This window comes from Elephantulus edwardii, unplaced genomic scaffold (assembly GCF_000299155.1).
Source record: "Elephantulus edwardii isolate Elephantulus edwardi_28Jun2011 unplaced genomic scaffold, EleEdw1.0 scaffold00086, whole genome shotgun sequence".
Lineage (NCBI taxonomy): Eukaryota > Metazoa > Chordata > Mammalia > Macroscelidea > Macroscelididae > Elephantulus > Elephantulus edwardii.
In genome coordinates this window covers 6,452,320-6,469,990 of record NW_006399836.1, presented here as the reverse complement: position 1 = coordinate 6,469,990, position 17,671 = coordinate 6,452,320, and the positions used below count along the sequence as shown (strand labels likewise).

At 53.9% G+C, this 17,671-nt stretch overlaps 1 protein-coding gene across 1 annotated transcript in view; it reads left to right on the top strand.

Annotated features, from left to right (window-relative positions):
- The window catches only part of TAB1 (TGF-beta activated kinase 1/MAP3K7 binding protein 1), a 45,926-nt gene extending 38,340 nt beyond the window's left edge, over positions 1-7,586 (top strand). The window contains exons 7-11 of the mRNA XM_006890109.1: positions 599-710; positions 2,702-2,846; positions 4,256-4,478; positions 5,396-5,558; positions 7,340-7,586. Coding sequence (XP_006890171.1) covers positions 599-710; positions 2,702-2,846; positions 4,256-4,478; positions 5,396-5,558; positions 7,340-7,547 — 851 coding nt within the window. The 3' untranslated portion in view covers positions 7,548-7,586. The remainder of the gene's footprint in view (positions 1-598; positions 711-2,701; positions 2,847-4,255; positions 4,479-5,395; positions 5,559-7,339) is intronic.
- Positions 7,587-17,671: the final 10,085 nt, after the last annotated feature.

The window sequence follows — 17,671 nt, the reverse complement described above, 5'->3', positions numbered from 1 at the left end:
AGAGTGTCAGCGAGGCTGGTTCCTTCTGGGCTCTGAGGGAGAGTCCACTCCTGGCTTCTCTCTCCTGGTGGCTGCTGGCCATCCTTGACGTTCTTTGGCTCACGGCTGTGGCACTCAAGTCTCTGCCTCTGCTCAGCTGGCTTTGTCCTTGTGTCTGTGTCCCTCATAAAGACACCAGCCATGGTCACTGGGTTTGGGACTCATTCTACGCCTATGCTCCAATTTGGAGATCCTTAACTTGATAACATCTACAAAGGCTCTATTTCCATTTCCAAGTAAGGGCACATTCATGGATTCTGAGGATTAGGACTTGGATATGTCAACCCTCTTCCCTTCCCTTCCCAGCCTACTCCCTGGGCAGGCAGTGAGAGCAGAACTCAGATGGTTCTGTGGGAGAGGGCTAGGGTGGGCCGGGCCAGGCTGGAGCATTCCCAGAGGAAGGGTGGTGAGTGAATGCAGAGGGACCGAGGATATGGGGGACTTCAGGTCAGCCTTTCTCCAGGACGCACTCGAGTGGGCTTCCTGTGCTGTTCAGTGGAGGGGTCTCACTGCCCTTGTGCAGGAGGGATGGGTTTTTGAGTTGTTCTCCCTCTGGTAGGTTTGGACGCAGGAAAGATCAAGCAAGTGGGGATCATCTGTGGGCAGGAGAGCACCAGGCGTATCGGGGACTACAAGGTCAAGTACGGCTACACTGACATTGAACTACTCAGGTAAGTGGCTGGCGCAGAGTAGAAGTTAGATCCCAGTGAGGTCAGAAGTGCAGTGGACAGTCAGAGCCCAAAGAGACACCGGGTGGAGAAGCAGGTCCTGAATCCTGCAGTTGGGGTCCTGTAGAACTTGGGGTCCTATGATGTGGTGTTGAATTAGATGTTTGGACCATAAGTAAAGTAGTTAACACCACAGGGCCTGGCAGGATGGGCAGAGTTGGCATGAGCTTCTGGGTATGGACAGGGACCTATGGATGACCATCCGCTGCTGGGGCCAGGAAGGAGGCATGAGGTGACGTGCCCTGTGTTAGGGACTTCGGTTGTGTTTGTGTGGCACTGTCCACACACTTTCTTCCTTTCCTCACTGGGGCCTATGACCTGCTGCTGCTCCCGCCCTGGAGGCATTTACATATGAGGAAGCAGAAGCCAGGGAGACAGGAACAGTCGCCACTGGCAGCTGAGGCCACAGAACTTCCGCCCTTGGGCACTGATTTCCCTGTGTGTGAGGTTCTCAGCTCCAGGCAGTCAGTAAGGTCATGGCCAGAGCTGAAGAAATCTCGCCAGAGTCCAGCAGTAGCTGCCAGACCTCGTGCCTTAGAAAGTGCACTTTGGAACTCCTTATCCGCATGAGACTGAGGCAGCTGCATCTTGCCCCTACTTTGTGGGCTTCTGTTTGCCTTCTTGCAAAGTAATCACTATGTTCTAAAACAGTCCTGTTGACACCCAGTGTATGCGTTGAGAAGTGAGCCGTCTGTCTGGCCCACACCAGGCCTCCTTCCCCAGAACCTTCTGCCCTGCTCCATTTCTGTGCACGGGCACACTGACCCCTCTCTGTGTCTGTGTGTTGGCGGGAAATTGACCCCCTTTTCGGACACCTACAGGTGGCTAGCACAGCGCTCCTTTGTTTTTTGCACCTCCCTTGTTCATTACAACGCCCCTCCTCTGTAGCTGCTCGTTCTGACCCTGGCCGATGTCATTCTGTGTACCAGCTGTCTGGGTGACACTGCAGAGCGGGGGCAGCATCTTTCCACTCAGCCCTGCCGGGCCCCACATGGCCACTCCCAGGCCCTGCTCTCTGAACTCAGGTTGCTGTGAATGGTGGTGTTAACGCTGCTTGCGTACTTGTTTTTTACGCAGCTGTGTTGATGTTACGCGTGTACCATCTCTGTATGCACATAGAACTCTTCCATATCCCGTGTCTCTTCCTACCACAGCCGTAAGTGGCTTGTGCAGAGACACAGCATGTGTTGGGGTTCTTCCTTGACTGGCCATCTGTTTGAAGACCCAAGTGATAGGAAGCAGCCCTGGCAGCACAGGGCATAGCACAGTGGGCTCTAACCGAGAGGTTGCCAGTTTAAATCCACTAGCCAGTCTGCAAGAGAAAGGGGGGCCGTTTCCTCCCACATTTATAGCCTCAGAAACCTGAGGAGGGTCACTGGGTTGGAATGGACTTGTCAGCAGTGGTTTAAACAACAGCAAGACGAGTGAGCTCCCCACCACCACCACTGGCCTCTGTGGACAGAAGATGGGGAACTTAGGCTGAAATTGGACCCTTGACCTGTGTTGTCCTGACCCCACGGTTCTCTGATGCTGCCGTGTGTTAAGACTTAAGTCTGCTAATCCAGAGGTCGGCAGCCCCTTCGAGGAAGGATGAGGCCGTCTGCTCCCAGAAAGACTAACAGACTAAAAACCAACGGGGTGGTTGTGTTCTGTCCTGTAGGATCCCTAGGGGTCAGAGTCAACTCGATGGCAGTGGGGTTTTGGGGTGGGGGAGCAAGGAGGTGTTTGGTGCCAACTCCTGGCTCTCTGCCAGCTTTCCTGGTCCTCTGAGCTTCATTTTTTTTAACTCCGCCCAGAAGATACATCTGTGTTGCTCCTTCCTTCCTTCTTGTCAGGGTGTGTGCTGTTACCTTATATACTAGGGGCAGAGTCTTCCCTCAGATGAATGGAAGTGCTCCAGGGACCAAGCTCTCCCCTCCACTCTCTCCCTCTAGCGCTGCCAAGTCCAAACCCATCATCGCAGAGCCCGAAGTGCATGGGGGCCAGCCCCTGGACGGGGTCACCGGCTTCCTGGTGCTCATGTCTGAGGGGCTCTACAAGGCGCTCGAAGCAGCCCACGGGCCGGGGCAGGCCAACCAGGTGAGTGGGGCCTGGGGGCGGGAGCTGCAGTGCTGGGCGGCTGCCCCCGGGTGAGGCCCCACACTCATCCTCCTGCTCAGCTCTGAAGGCCTCAGGCTCTCAAGTACCGATCTCCAAGGTGGGGGAAGAAAAGGCCCAGAAGTCTCAGACCTTTTCATCCCAAACAACTGTGCAGATTCTGGGCTTGAAGCAGCGTTCGGCCCGGGGCAAGGCTGGAAGGGAAGTGAGGTGGCAGTGAATTTCCACAGCACTGCTCTGGGAATGCCTGGGGAGGGGCCTGGGCCAAAGATGAAAGCTGAGATAGGCCGAGGAGGGCAGGGAGGACACAAACAGAGGCCCAGGTCCACTCCTTCCTGGCGGGGCCCTCAGGCCTTCGTTTCCCCTCTGGGAGCTGCTGAGAACTTACACTTGGTTCTCTCCTCAGATGGGACTTTTGTGGAGGTCACTATAGTAAATGGGGTTTCCAGACGTCTCTGAGCGTACGTGTCAGACCACACTAATGTGAGATAGACTTACGGGGACAATTTGAAGGGAGGCTGTCTTTACCTGACCATGGCCTGATGGATCAATAAGACAGCCACACAGAGTCCTCTAACTCTGCTTTCAGGGGAGCCTTTTCTGTTGTGGAGGGGGAGGAATCTCCCCTCTGATGCCTGTGTTAAGGATTTGCACCAGTTTTATCATTATTTCCACGAGCCTTGTAACACAGAGTGCAGGGCTCACTCCCACGGCCAGGTATGACCCTGAGTTCACACAGCCAGCTGGTGATGGAGCTGGCCCCCTCCCTCCTGAGTCCCAGCGCCGGGTCTCGTTGGCTTGCCACTGCCTGCCCCGGCCCTTCTGTCCCTGAGACACTGTTGTCAGCTGGCACGTGAGAGGATTTTGTGTGTGTACTTTTGATCATTTCATCAATGTGGTGTGAGAAGAGAGGAACCTTCGTGATTGGCTTATACACTCACTTCTGCTGAGTTCTAGAATATACTGGACAGAGCACTTCTCTGAGAGGAGGAGCCTGTCTTCATTCTTATATCCCTGACTCCTGATACGCCTTGCACATACAGCTTATAATAGGCTTGTTCCAGGAAAGAAAGCTTAATACGAATAATTTATACCCAGGTCTTTAGCTTCCGAAGTGCTCTCCCAGCTGTGATGTTGTGTAATCCTCTTACTAACGCAGCGAGGTGGATACGATCCCCATTTTAGAGATGAGGAAGCCAACAGTCAGAGCGATTGCTCTGTCACACAGCTTTTGTGATGAGAAAGTTCCAGAAGGATTAAGCCGAATACCTTAAAAAGCTCAGATTGCAGGCTTGGCATGCAGGGACTTCCTTCACCTGGTTGGCCTGTGACCTTGAGCGTTCTGTGTAGGGCTCAGGACCCTCACAGGCTCCCGCTCTCGCCTGCCTCAGGAGATCGCAGCCATGATCGACACTGAGTTCGCCAAGCAGACCTCCCTGGACGCCGTGGCCCAGGCCGTGGTGGACCGCGTGAAGCGTATCCACAGCGACACCTTCGCCAGTGGTGGCGAGCGTGCCAAGTTCTGCCCGCGGCATGAGGACATGACCCTGCTGGTGAGGAACTTTGGCTACCCACTGGGCGAAATGAGCCAGTCCACACCGACCCCGTCCCCAGGTATGCGTGCGGACCCAGGCAGCCACCGGGGAGCTCCGCCCGGGCTGCGGGCAGGAGCCGAGCAGGCCTCACGGACCAGGACAAGTGGGGCTCACAGCTCTGGGTCTGAGGGTTCCAGTCTGTGCCTGGATTTAGCAGCACTCTGAGCTGCACTTTCTTTGTAAAGCGGGACTACTACCTGCCCTGGCACCTCCACACCCACACCGTGTACCTGTGTGCACAGGTGAGTCACATGGGGCGGGGCGTCTGCCCCACCCAGGTGTCCTCTGGTGCCCCGACTTGGAGCTAGCCCTAAAGACACCTAGTTCCCTCACTTTACAGAACAGGAAACTGAGGTGGCCAGCCCCCCGATCCTTGGGGGCCTCCGTCCCTGGGCCACGTGGGGACAGGGGGAGCTGTCTTCATTCTCAGGTCACTCCATTTCTGGCAGTGTGTGGTGGTGGTGCTCCTCCCCTGCGGCCTCAGCCCGGATCTTCCGTTCCCAGGGCCGCATTTCTTTTGCTTTTAAAATAAGCAAACCTTAGTGCCCTAGCATCACAGATGGACTTTGTTCTTCCCCAGACAGCGGGTCACGGCGTTCCTCTGGCTGGCTGTTGTTGTAACTGTGTTTTTATTAGGCTAGCCTCGACTCGAGCACACATGGCTCCTGGACCAAGGCCTCCCCGGGATGACAGGCGGTGACCTTCTTTCTGGGAGGCCGCTTGGGCCCTTGGGTCTCACTGCTCTGGGCACCGGTGAAATGAGGCCTCTGCTTGGCCCAGAGCTTCACCGACGATTCTTTGGAATAAATCCAAGGAGCAGAGGGCTGAGCTGGGGGTGGGAATCGAGGCAGGGCCACCCCTGACCCCTGAACCCCTCAGACCCTGGAGCAGCCCAGCCCCCTGTGCCTGGTGCCCACCACGCCCTCTCCTGTGAAGCTGCAGGAGGCCGAGTGTACCCCGTGTCCGTGCCCTACTCCAGCGCTCAGAGCACCAGCAAGACCAGCGTGACGCTGTCACTCGTCATGCCCTCCCAGGGCCAGATGGTCAACGGGGCCCACAGCGCGTCCACCCTTGACGAAGCCACACCCACCCTCACCAAGTAAGTCCTCCACCCCACCTTGTCACTCAGGGTCATGGGGACAGCGCTCTGGGCCTGGGCAGGGTAGCCACGTTCTGTGACTGAGAAGTCTTGATGAGCTGCCCTGGTTCATGTTCCCTCAAGTCCCCACCTCCCTGCCGAGTGAGGGATGTCTCCAGAGGGACGGGGCACGAAGGGACAGCTCCGAAGCTGGCTCCAGCAGCTCAGGAAAGCCTGGCCTGAAATGGGCTGGAGGTTGGGGGACTGACTAGGTGTGAGGGGTGTTGTCTCCTCAGCTGGGTGACATGACACAGCCTGCTGATTACCCATCCTCTTGTGTGACTGCGTGAGGTTCCTACGCTGTGATCTTTGTGGGAAGCGATCATCAGCTCTTTTCTCCCATGGAGCCACTGGGTGAGGTCAAACTGTTGACCTTTTCATTAGCAGTCAAGTCTTGACCCTTTGATTAGGCCTGTTGTGTACCATGGGGTCATCTGTGGGACAGCGTGTAGCTGCCCAGTCAGAGACCCACGTGCCCTCCTCCTTTCCTTCTCCCTGCTCTCTGTGCAGTACGGTGTGGGGATCTCTCCTCACTGGCCACCGCACTCTGGGCCTGCATGGGCTTGTCTTGAGTCGGAGCTTTCTCCCAAAAACAGCCCTTCTGCTCTGACATTCTCTAGTTTAAGACCTTGGCATGGGGGAGGGGAGGCAGCAGGGGGTCTAGATGGAGCCTGGGGTGGGGGCTGGCAGCCCCCAGCTGCAGACCTGCCTGACAGCCTTGGAGTCCTCTCATCCCTCCCTTTTGTGGAATGTTTGCCCCAGCACCCCAGGGGGCAGGATCTGGTTTCAGCATTCCAGGCCTGCACAGAATAATAGGGATGCCACACCCAGCCCACTCGGATGGAGCCGGCAGGATGCGGCCAATCGGAGGCGCCAGGAGGGAGGGAGTGGCCCTGTCTCCTCCCCAGCGCCAGGGGGCCTTCCTGTCTCCCTACCCCCATGGCAGTGCTGCTGCTGTGGCCACCTTGGGCTGAAGAGCCTGCCGGGCAGTTGAGGGAATGAGCACCCACCTCACAGTGAGCTGGCCTCTCAACCCTGGAGGACTGCCCAGAGGAGGCCACCAGCTGTGTCCACAAAGGCAGAGGGTGAGAGCTGTGGTTCCTGACAGAGCAGGAAGTCAGCCAGCTAGCTCTGCCTTTCCCTGGTTCCTGAACAGCCTCTTGCCTCAATCCAGCAAGTGTCCATCCCACAGTGGGTTGGGCCCTCTGCCAGGTTCCAGGCAGGGCTCCCTGCTGGGCCCCCTGCTAGGTCCCAGGCTGGGCCCACTTCTAGGTCCTAGGCTGGGCTTGTAGCAAACAGGCAGTGCCCTATGAGAGAGGGAGTTCCAGCTGTGAGTACTTTGGGACAGGGGTGTTCATACTGTAGAGAGCATTGGGCCCAGAGAGCACAGGTCTCTGGGAGAAGGGCCCTTGCCCACCGGTGACAAGTGGATTTCGTTTGGGGCGGAGCGTGGTGGATGTCCCCTTACTCAGGGCTGTCCGTGGAACTTTCCCTGAAAAGGAGGCGTGTTTCCATGTGGACGCTGTCCACACGTGAGCTGCTCGCCACTGGAGAGCTGCGCCTGGGTTTTCCATTTCATTTCTCAAGCTGCCACACGTATTTGCTGTTTAAACGTTTGACTTTTCTGCCATTTTTAAGAACAGCTAGCCACCAGCTTCTGTGGTCACCGTTGCCCCAGGCTGGCGACAAAGAAGGCGAATGGAGGAAGTGGGGGCCCTCTGACTCTGCCCTCTCCCCCACAGCCAGAGCCCGACCCTGACCCTGCAGTCCACCAACACGCACACCCAGAGCAGTAGCTCCAGCTCAGATGGAGGCCTCTTCCGCTCACGGCCAGCTCACTCCCTCCCACCGGGTGAAGACGGCCGAGTGGAGCCTTACGTGGACTTTGCAGAGTTTTATCGCCTCTGGAGCGTGGACCACGGTGAACAGAGCGTGATGACAGCTCCGTAGCTCCAACGGACAGCACAGCCTGCCCTGGACCTTGCAAGGCAGGGCTGGGGCCCAGCGCCAGGCAGGAGGGACTTTCAGCCTTTTCCTGTGTTTGCCTGCGCAGTCAGGGTCCCAGTCCTCGCCTGCACTGGCCTCTGACCCACTACTCTGAGAGGAAGGGACTGAAGGGTGCAGATGTCCGTCACGTGCACCTGGCCTGCAAGAGACAGAGGCTGGCTTTCCTCATGGACATCTTCAGCCAGGATGCCCCTCCTCAGAGGAAGGGCCTGATGCTGGTCTGCACGCGCACCAAGGGTTCCTGTAGCCCCTGGGGCAGCCCCTGAGCCCCTCAGCTGTGCCGGATCTTCCTGTGACCCCCTGCTGCAGGTTCAGCAGGTGCTGCTTTCCCTATCACCCCCTTCCCTGGGATGGCCCTGGGGAGCCCTGTGGTCAGCTCCTTGTCCTCCAGTCTCTTCGCCCTGTGCTCCCCAATCCAGAGTGGATCATGGGCTTGCACCTACGCCTTCAAAGCCTGGACACCCCCTCCCACCCCGGGGCCTGCAGAACTGTTGCCAGTGCCACATCCTCCAAAGACCAGGGACCTGGGGCAGCTGCAGAGGGGACAGTCAGGTGGGAAGGCACTCTGGGGACTGGTCCAGCGGAGGCCAGACTTGCAGAGCCCAAGATGGAGAGTGGCAGGAGTGGGTGTAGAGCCCAGGGAGGGGGTTCACATGGAGCAGGGGGCCTCCCCAAGTCTGCCGACCCGTGTCTGCTTTACCTTCTCCTCCTCGGCACTGGGAGGGTCCCAGCCCGGGAGCAGCCAGGCTGACCACGGCTGTGGAGCCCACGGGCCCAAGGCCACGCGCAGAGTGAATGGTGCCTGAGGGGTCAGTCTGTCCCTGTCCAGAGCAAAGAAAAGGGAAGATTGAAGTCATCAAAGCATTCAGTCCAGGGGACTAAGAGTCCGCACCACGCCCCGTACCCACCACCCCAGACCAGAACCAGCTGGTGCTGGCTGCCCGCTAAGTGCCCTGCAGCCGAGAATGAGAGAGAAATGTGGACCAGAACTCAGTCCTGAAAACAGACTTACTGTCTGCCTGACAGGAACCCCCTGAGACCTCGATCCTTGGACACCCTTCAACCGGGAACAACAGATGTTCCAGTACGGTGAACAGCTACGCCAGGGAGGTCCTCCTCCTGACCTCTGTCCCCTGGAGGAGCGTGAACGAGCTCCCTCACTCGGAGGGAGGACACAGGCTGGGAGAAGGGTGAAGGGAATGGGGGAATATGGAGAGGTGGTGGAAGACCCCCAGGTCACAGAACCAAGTGTGTATGAATTGTGTGCAAAACCAACTCGCCCTATAAACTTTGACCCAAATAAAGATTTTTGAAGTCAAAGCAAAGGTTGTGCACTGGGCTAGGTGAAGGGAGGTTGAACAGGAAGTGGCTCCTTGAGGCCTCCTCTGTGTGAGGTCTGGGCTTCGGGATGGAGCTATTTCCCAACCACTTGAGAAGCCAGCTGGCCCAGCCCGGTGGAGGCCATATTCCTAGATTTCTGTCTCGGGCCTGGGCTGTGCCCTTTAGAGGAAGGGGCTGGTTCAGGGAGGGGGAACTGCCCTCCATCTCAAGCTGGTGGGCAGAGTTCAGACCTTCAGCTTTGTCATTGTCCCCTCTGGTCCCTGCCACCTTTCCCCACCCTCTGCTCCTCCCCACACACCCCCTGTCCCCCAGCTCCTTGGACCTGCTGGTCTCCAGAATTCTGGCTCTCAGGTGAAAGCAGGCTCACCTCAGCACAGGAATCTGAGATTCTGTGCAGGGCAAGGGTCCAGGGTTGCACCATGGGATCAGAAGGAGGGGTTCCTGAGAGACCCCATTATGATGGTGAGGAGGAGACTCTCAGCAGATGGCCCCCAAACCCCCTACCCTGGGTCGCCATCTCTGCCTGCAGGTGAGTGCATTGAAAGTCACCGCCAAAGAGGCTTGGGAACAAAGGGAATTCTCTTCCAAGAACGGCTGGAGGAGGCTGTCTGGTCTCCAGAAATAGAATCGCTTTCTGAATGCAGTAAAGAGAGAAAGTGTGTGTTGGTAGGATATGTGTTCAGTGGTGCTTCAACTGAACTCCGAGAGACCCTGAGGAATGAAAGCTTCCTATCCTCCGGGTGGGAGTAGGAGCAGGTAAAATTATGAGGTCACCAGACCAAGAAGGGGCAGAGCTGGGATTTGAACCTGCTGCCTTCACAGTCCCTGAGGAGAAAACACTGGTGCTTTGGCACCCATCCAGATCTGGCTCAGCCGTCCCTGTGTGCGTGAATAGATTGTTCCCTGCTCGGGGAGGGCAGTGCTTTGTGCCCCCAGTTCTTGTCCATCAGTTCCACAGATGCATCCAGGGTCTTGGCACTGAGTCACCACAGCAACGCTTTGCCCTCTCAACAATCAGTAGAAATGTCTAGTATTGTTTTGCTTACCTTTGTGGGCAGTCTCCTCCTGTGCAGGTCAGCTCCGAAAGTCGGTTCCAGTTCAACGGCAACGGGTTTAACTTCTGTTTTGTTGATTTATCTTGGTTTTGATGGATGAGGAATATTCTTTGAACACTCACTAGTCCACAGAGTACCTCTTCCAGTGTTTTGAGATGTAAGTCTATCACTTTTAACAAGCATCTGCTACTGAAATAGAAACATTGTCTGCTTAGGATTTGGGGGCCATATGTCCCCAGGTAATGTGATGTCTCCAGGGCATTTGATATCCAGGTGATGTGATAACCAGTTGATCAGGTCTCCAGGTGACTTGATGACCAGGGGATAGGGTCTTAGGTGGTGAGGTCTCGAGGTGGCGTATATGCTGACCAGGTGATGGGGTCTCCAGGTATTTTGATGACCAGGGGATGAGATCTCCAGATGATGATCAGGGTCTATGGTCTTAAGTGGTGAGGTCTTGAGGTGGCGTATATGCTGACCAGGTGGTGGGGTCTCCAGGTGGTGTAATAAGCAGGCAATGGCATCCTCCGGTGATGTCATGACTAAGTGATGGGATCTTTAGTTGATGAAGTCTTCAGATGATGTGCTGACTAGGTGATGGGGTCTTCAGATGATGTGCTGACTAGGTGATGGGGTCTTCAGATGATGTGCTGACTAGGTGATGGGGTCTTCAGGTGATGTGCTGACTAGGTGATGGGGTCTTCAGGTGGTGTGATCTCTCTGCATAGAGTGTGACTGTGTGCTGTGGTTACCAGCTCTCAAATATGTCCCTTCTCAGCAGTGGGACTCCTTTCACTCACAGCACCGTCGTCAGGATCACTTCGTCTCGACTGGTCTTCACTTTGATCTGTTGACCATGGACCCGTCTGGAGTCATTGCATCAGCCCAGCCCCCCTGTAACTGAGTAGTGGAGGCACAGAGATGTCAAGTACTGTCCTGGTCACGGGTGACCACCTTATCGTCTTAGTTGTACGTGGGAGGGGGGGCATTGCCCTGTTGACCCAATCTCCCATCCCCACCCTTGGTGACATTCAGTGCCACTTCAGCCTGTCTCCTGAGGGCAAATGGAGACAAGAACCCATCGCAGCCCCAGGTTTCCCAGGCGAAGCAGGAAAAGGAAGAATGATGGGGCAAAGGTCGGGACCCTAGAAATGAGCCTTCACCACCAGGCAGTTGTCGCCTGGGGGCAGCTGATGGCTCAGCTCATGGCCCCCAACTCCCCACAGTTGGTGGAGACCAGTTCCCTCTCAGATAGGGGCAGGACGAATCTGGGAACCCCACCTGCCACCTACCCACCCCCCTCACCACCACCACCACCAACGCCATACTTAGTTATAGGCTTGAGTGAGGCCCTGGCCTGGCTCAAACCTGATCGGGCTGGTCCCTCAGAAGTAGGGTCTCCCTCCTCATTCCCTGACACACCCCCACACTGGTCTCATAACCAGTGCCCTGGCTTTTGGCCCTCTGTATTTTGGGCTCCCCCCTCCCTGTACCTCACCCTGAGACCACAGGTGCAGCCTACCTTCATCTTCAGCTTCCTCCCCTGGGCCAACCACACCCTGCCCCTCGCACACACCCAGTGTTGGGCCGCCGCTTTCTCTGCTGCCTTCTCCCCTAACACCCTCACCCCCTCCTCCCACCGATGCTGATTGTCACCTCAGACCAAGTCTGGGGCGCTGCTCTGTGAAGCATTTCTTGACCACTTCCCTCCTTGCCCCCAGCACTGTGGACAGGGTCCCTTGGAGCGCTGAAGACGTGTTCGAGGACCCTTGGTTCCCTTCTCCCTGTCACAGTCTGTTCCTGCACCAGTGTGTGCCTGGCGCCTGGATCAGGGTGCAGGGCTGGGAACACAGCGGCTGTCTGATGTGGAGTGTGTGCTGGACTAAACGGGACCCCTCCCCACTGCTCCCTCCTCATCCCAACCCCTCCACATTAATTCAGACACCCTCAGGGAGCCTGTGCACTGGGATAAGGACTCAACCATGGTGCTGCTCTAGGACGAGGGGCTACCCCTGGCTGAGATGACAGTCCTGGAAGGCTGCCTGGAGAAGGTGGGGCCAGGGTTGCAGCCTGTAGTAGAAATAGGACACAGCTGGGTCCTGGGGACCTCTGGGTTGCAGGCCTAGTGTAGAGGGCCTGGGAATGATGGCAGTTGGCGAGGTGGGGTGGCACAGACAGCAGGCGCTCTTGGCAGGGGGCAGAGGGGTGGACTGATGGGTCATAACAGAAGGGCTGCAGGGCGGGGCCAGGCTTGACCTGGGGGGGCTTGGCACCAGTCCTTTCCAGAGGTCTTGACCCCTCGGGCTGAGCTACAGCAGCCTGGCCCCAGAGAAGGAAGGGCCTGGGAAACGAGGCACAAGCCAGAACCTTCTGGGATTCAGACCACAGCTGGGGATGCCCATGAAAGGCATTGCAGGTGCTGGGAGGACATGTGGGGGGACTACCAGGCCCCTCACCCTGGCCCACTTGGCCACCTCACACAGCCTAGAACCACACCAAACCTTCAGCCGTGTGGGGCTGGGCCAGACCCCTGCCTTTACCTCTGTCTTTGGAACCTGGGGAACAGGGCCAGAAGCATCCATCCTTCAAAGCCCAACTCAGGAACACCTCCCTCCCAGGAGCTCATGGCATCCCCCCTAGAGAAAGAAAGTGGGTGGCCCTGGGCACAGGGGATGGACACCTTGTGAATTTCCTCTCATCTTCCATAAAAGATATTTCAAATTCTTTTTGACGCCTGCACGGGTGTAAAGAGGAACACGTTGTTGATACTGTGAAAACTTGGGACAGCTGGGACGCGGCAGGCTGCCTTGTCTTCCCAGGGCACAGAAGTTTTCAGCCTTTGATGGTGTGAAAAAAGTCTGGCTAGGAAAAAAACATGTTCAATAGAAAAGCTTGGCCGCTTTTTTGTCCCTCCCTCTTTGTGGAAAATATTTGTGTTTTCTGTCTCTGGCAGGTTTTCTCTTCACACAGGGTCCAGCTTTCACAGGCTTTACTGTGCTGCATGTTAAACTATGTTCTTTAAGCTAAAAGTTCCTCTTTTTTTCCTTCCAATTTTAAAAGAAAGTAAAATATCTTTTTCCTGAAAGTGGTGGCGTGCCCCACTGTGGCCAGCCAGTCCCTGCTGTGTGGGTATGAGCCCCAGGGACCGAACGGTAAGGCACACGGGCTAGTCAGAGGGTAGCGGTGGTGGTTTTGTGCAGACCCAAAGCTGACCCTCCAGTGGGTTTTCAGAGGCAGCTAATCACATGGGAAGAGATTGCCCACCCTCTCACAGAGCAGCTCATGAATTCGAACCCCGTGCCTTTGGGGTTACAGTGCAGCTTCTTTACCACTAGGCCACCGGAGCTCCTTAATCAAGGGGTTAGTGGTTCAAATCCATGCAGTGGCTCCTCGATGAAGTCTAGGGATCTGCATCTGGGAAAATGACTGCTGAAAAAACCCTGTGGGTCAGTTCAGCTCTTTAACGCACAACTAAGAATTAGAGTCAACTTGATGGCACCTGACAACACAGGAGGACTAACATGGCCTCAGCCGCGTCCCTCCAGTGGAAAAGGTGGCCTACAATGGAGCTCCTGGTCCCTGAACCCCTGGGTGCTGTTGTCACAGACATGGGAGTAAGATCAAGAACGGGGGCAGGGACGAGGGGAGAGGGAAGTCAGCTGAGAGATGAGGATTCTCCCCCAAATACTGCTCCTTGCCGCCCCAAGCCTCTGCCTGGGCCTGCGGACTTGTCATCTTCCGGTGTGTTCTTTTTTTCTCTAGTGACAAAGCTGGCCAAGCTCAGACTATGTGCCAGCCAACATGAGTGACGCTGGGAGGGTGGGAAGCGCCGTCAGCAATGGCTCTGCTGTGCCTGGTCAGAGAGCATATAGTCTCAGAGAACAGAACCAGCACCTGGTATTCAAACCGGGACAGGTCCATGATTGAGAGCGAGACGCCTTCAGGTTGTTCTGGGAGCTCCCCAGAGCATCCGGGCTTTGCACCAGACACTGGAGGCTACTGGCTTCTGGGGATGGCTTCCAGGTTAACTGGCAGATTAATACATGTTGGGATTTGTCCCCCTCCTACTGTTATTAGCTGCCATTAAGTTGGCTCATAGCAAGCCCACACTGAGTGGAACAAAGCAGAGCCTGGTTCCGACCGTCCTCCTGATGCGTTGTGGATCCTCAGCCCATGATGCGGAGGGTTTTCAGGAGCAGATAACCAGGCCTTTGTTCTAGTCCATCTTGATCTGGAGGCTGCACTGAAACCTACTGGTAGATGGGTAATGGCTGTGAATGATGTGTATTGTTCTACTGGATGGTGAGAATCCTGCCAATGAACTACAAATACATGTCCCCTAAAATGCCCTTAAGATTAAATAAGGTACACCAACAGACCTCACCTTCCACAGCCTGAGAACAGAACTAGATGGTGTCCCGCCACCGCTGCTGACGGCTCTGAAAGGGAGTCGCAGACAGGGTCCTGGGGATGAGAGATGACTGTAGAACGAAACTCAAAATCCTACAAGTGGCCACACTTAGTCTGATAGAGACTCATGGGACCCTGGCCCTTAGTCACCCTTTGACTCTGGGATTGAACTCGCCCCTGTGGTGCAACTTTGAGCCCAACAGTAGACAAATTTCTAAGATGAAAGATAATACGGTGAAGGTGGTGGTTATGTGTCATCGAGTCGACTACTATGACTCATAGTGACCCTATGAACAAGGGCTCTGAACCCCACACTGTTCTGAACCAATCTCACCGCCAGGCACGCCTGCCCCTAATGCCACAGTCACTGTGTCCGTCCGTCACATCCAGGGTTTTCCTATCCAATGCTGATCCTCTACCTTTTCAAATGGGATGGTCTTTTCCAAGGTCCTTCTTGGCCATGTGCCCCAAGTATGTGAGGCAGAGCTATAAAATCCTTGCCTCCAAGAAGCAACCTGGTTTCACCCTCTCCAGCACAGACCTATTCTCTTGGCAGTCCCAGGTATGTTCAGTACTCTTCTCCAGCACCGCAGCTCAAAGACATCGATACTTTTTCTGTCCTCCTTAGTCATTGTCCAGCTCTCAGAGGCATAGCAAAGCAATTAAGGAGACCAAGACCTGGATCAGGTGCACCTTGGTCTCTAAACTGATATCATTGCTCTATAGCACTCTGGAGAGATCTTTGACAGCAGATTTTCCCAGTGCAAGTCATCTTTTGATTTCCTGGCTGCTAGTGCCAGGAATCTTAATTGTGGATGTAAGCAAGGTGCGATCAGTAACCTCAGTTCTATCACAATGCTGCCTACTGGGCGCTCGGTCTTTAACAGTCAGCCACACTAGGACATGAGGACGGCATTGGCCCAGGGATAGAGCTCAGATGACAGCAAGGAGATAGAAGGATGGAAATGGGACCCTCCAAGAGTGGGAAGTGGTCTGTTAACAGTGAGGGGCTCCAACCAGTGTCATAAAACAAATTCTGTGTGGTTCACTGGAAAGTCTCTGTGTGATCTGCTCTGTAAACGTTCCCTTTGTGTGATCTGCTCTGTAAACGTTCCCTCCAATTACAAAAAGTGAAAAAGATAAACTAGAAAAAGGTAAACAAAACAGGGTACATAGAAAAAGAAAAAGAAAAAAAAAACAAACAGGGTACATACATACAAGAAAGGTTTATTCAGTCATAAAGGGAAAGGCCCTGGGCATACGGTCTTCATTCATTATGCAGAGAGATAAACTTCTTTGCCATCAAGTCAGAGCTGACTCGTAGCTGACCCTCCAGCAAGTGAGCAGGCACGCTCGTTAGGGACCAAGGCACCAGAGCGCCCTGTGTAAAATCAGTCACAAAAGGACAAACAGTGTTAGAGATCATTGTATTAAAAACCTAAAGGAAGGTTCACATGCAGAACTGTTCTTGGATGGTTACCATGGATGAGAAGGGAGTAAAAAATTAGTACATGGATGAAAGACATTAAGGTGGGTGAAAGGAAAGGCTTGCAACAAGGAGATGATCAGCATAGTATCACTAAAGGGAAAACAGGTATCCACACAATCTTAGGAATCAGAACTACAGAGAGAGTGCGAGTGAAGTGACATTGTTGAAGAATGTAATGTATATAAATGGATTTTTTAAAAAGAAACTCCTGATGTACATGCTACAAATATGGATAAATCTTGAAAACACCATGTTAAGTGAAATAGCTCATTTGCAAAATGACAAATACTGTAGGATCTCTACTGACGTGAAATAACATCTCTAGGAACAAAAGGTTAGTGGTGGTGGTGGTGGTGGTGATGGTGGTTAGATGCCGTCAAGTTAACTATGATTCATAGTGACCTTGTGAACAACGTATCTGAATCTTGTCACATCCTGTACCGTCCCCACCATCTCTGCCCTGCTCCAGCCCATTGTGGCTGTCAGTGTGTCAGGCCATCTTATTAAAGATCTTCCTCCCTTTTCTCTGCTCCTGTATTTTTTTAAAAAATATTTTTAATGGAAGTTTATGGAGACTTAGGATTTCCAGTTATTCACTGTTGTGCTTTTCTCCCTGCCCACCCCCACCCCACCCCCGATTCACTCTCCTCCTTGAAAAGTAAAAGAAAAACTCTTTCATTGTAATGCAATTCCTCCCCCCAAGTCCACTCCATTCTGGACTCTTGTCATGACAATAATACCCAATCATATATCCCTTTTAAACAGTTCTCTCCCTCATCTGTTTCAATGCAGTATACATCATTCCTCCCCTCCTTCTCTGCCTTTCCTCAACCCCAATGTCAGTCCCTTTTTACAACAGTGGCACTATGCAGTATTTGTCCTTTAGTGATTGAGATATTTCACTCAGCATAATGTCCTCCAGGGTCATCCATTTTGAATAATATTGCATGAGTCCCTTGTTTTTCAATGCAGCATAGTATTCCATTGTGTGAATATACCTGAGCTTCTCTATCCATTAGTTTGTTGATGGGCACTTGGGTTGTTTCCAGCTCTTTGCTATTGCAAACAACCACAGAAAACATGGCTGTGCATATATCTGCTTGGGTGGCAGTTATGGCTTCTTTAGGGTCAATTCCCAGTGATGGAATTGCTGGGTCAAATGGTATTTGCAACTTTTTGAGAAAGCGCCATATAGCTTTCTATAGTGGTGGCACCATTTTACACTCCCACCCACAGTGAATGAGGGTTCCAGTTTCTCCACAGCCTCGCCAGCATTTGATGTTTGCTTACTCCTCTATTTTTCCAAGTGGATTTTTTTTCCCTCCGGAGATTGGTTCATACTGAAAACATGCCCAAAGTATGAGATGACTTTCACCATCCTTGTCTCTAAGAAGCCTTGTCTCTAAGTGCAACTCTAAGGTTGCACTCCTCCAAGTCAGTTTGATTTGCTACTTTGGCAATCCTTGACATAATTCAGTTGTCTTCTCCAGTGGCACAGCCCAAAGACATCAGTTCTTCTGACATCCTTATTCATTGCTCAGCTTTCTGATGTATATGAAGCAATTGAAAATGTGGCTTGGGTCAGGTACACCTTAGTCTTTAAACTGACATAGTTGCTCTTTAGCACTGTGGAGACATCCTTGACAGCAGATTTCCCCAATGAAACACTTCTTTTGATTTCTTTTTTTTTCTATAATTATATTTTATTAATTTTCATAAACATTTACAGAGATTTTGGGTTTCCATTCATTCATTGTTGCACTATTCTCTCT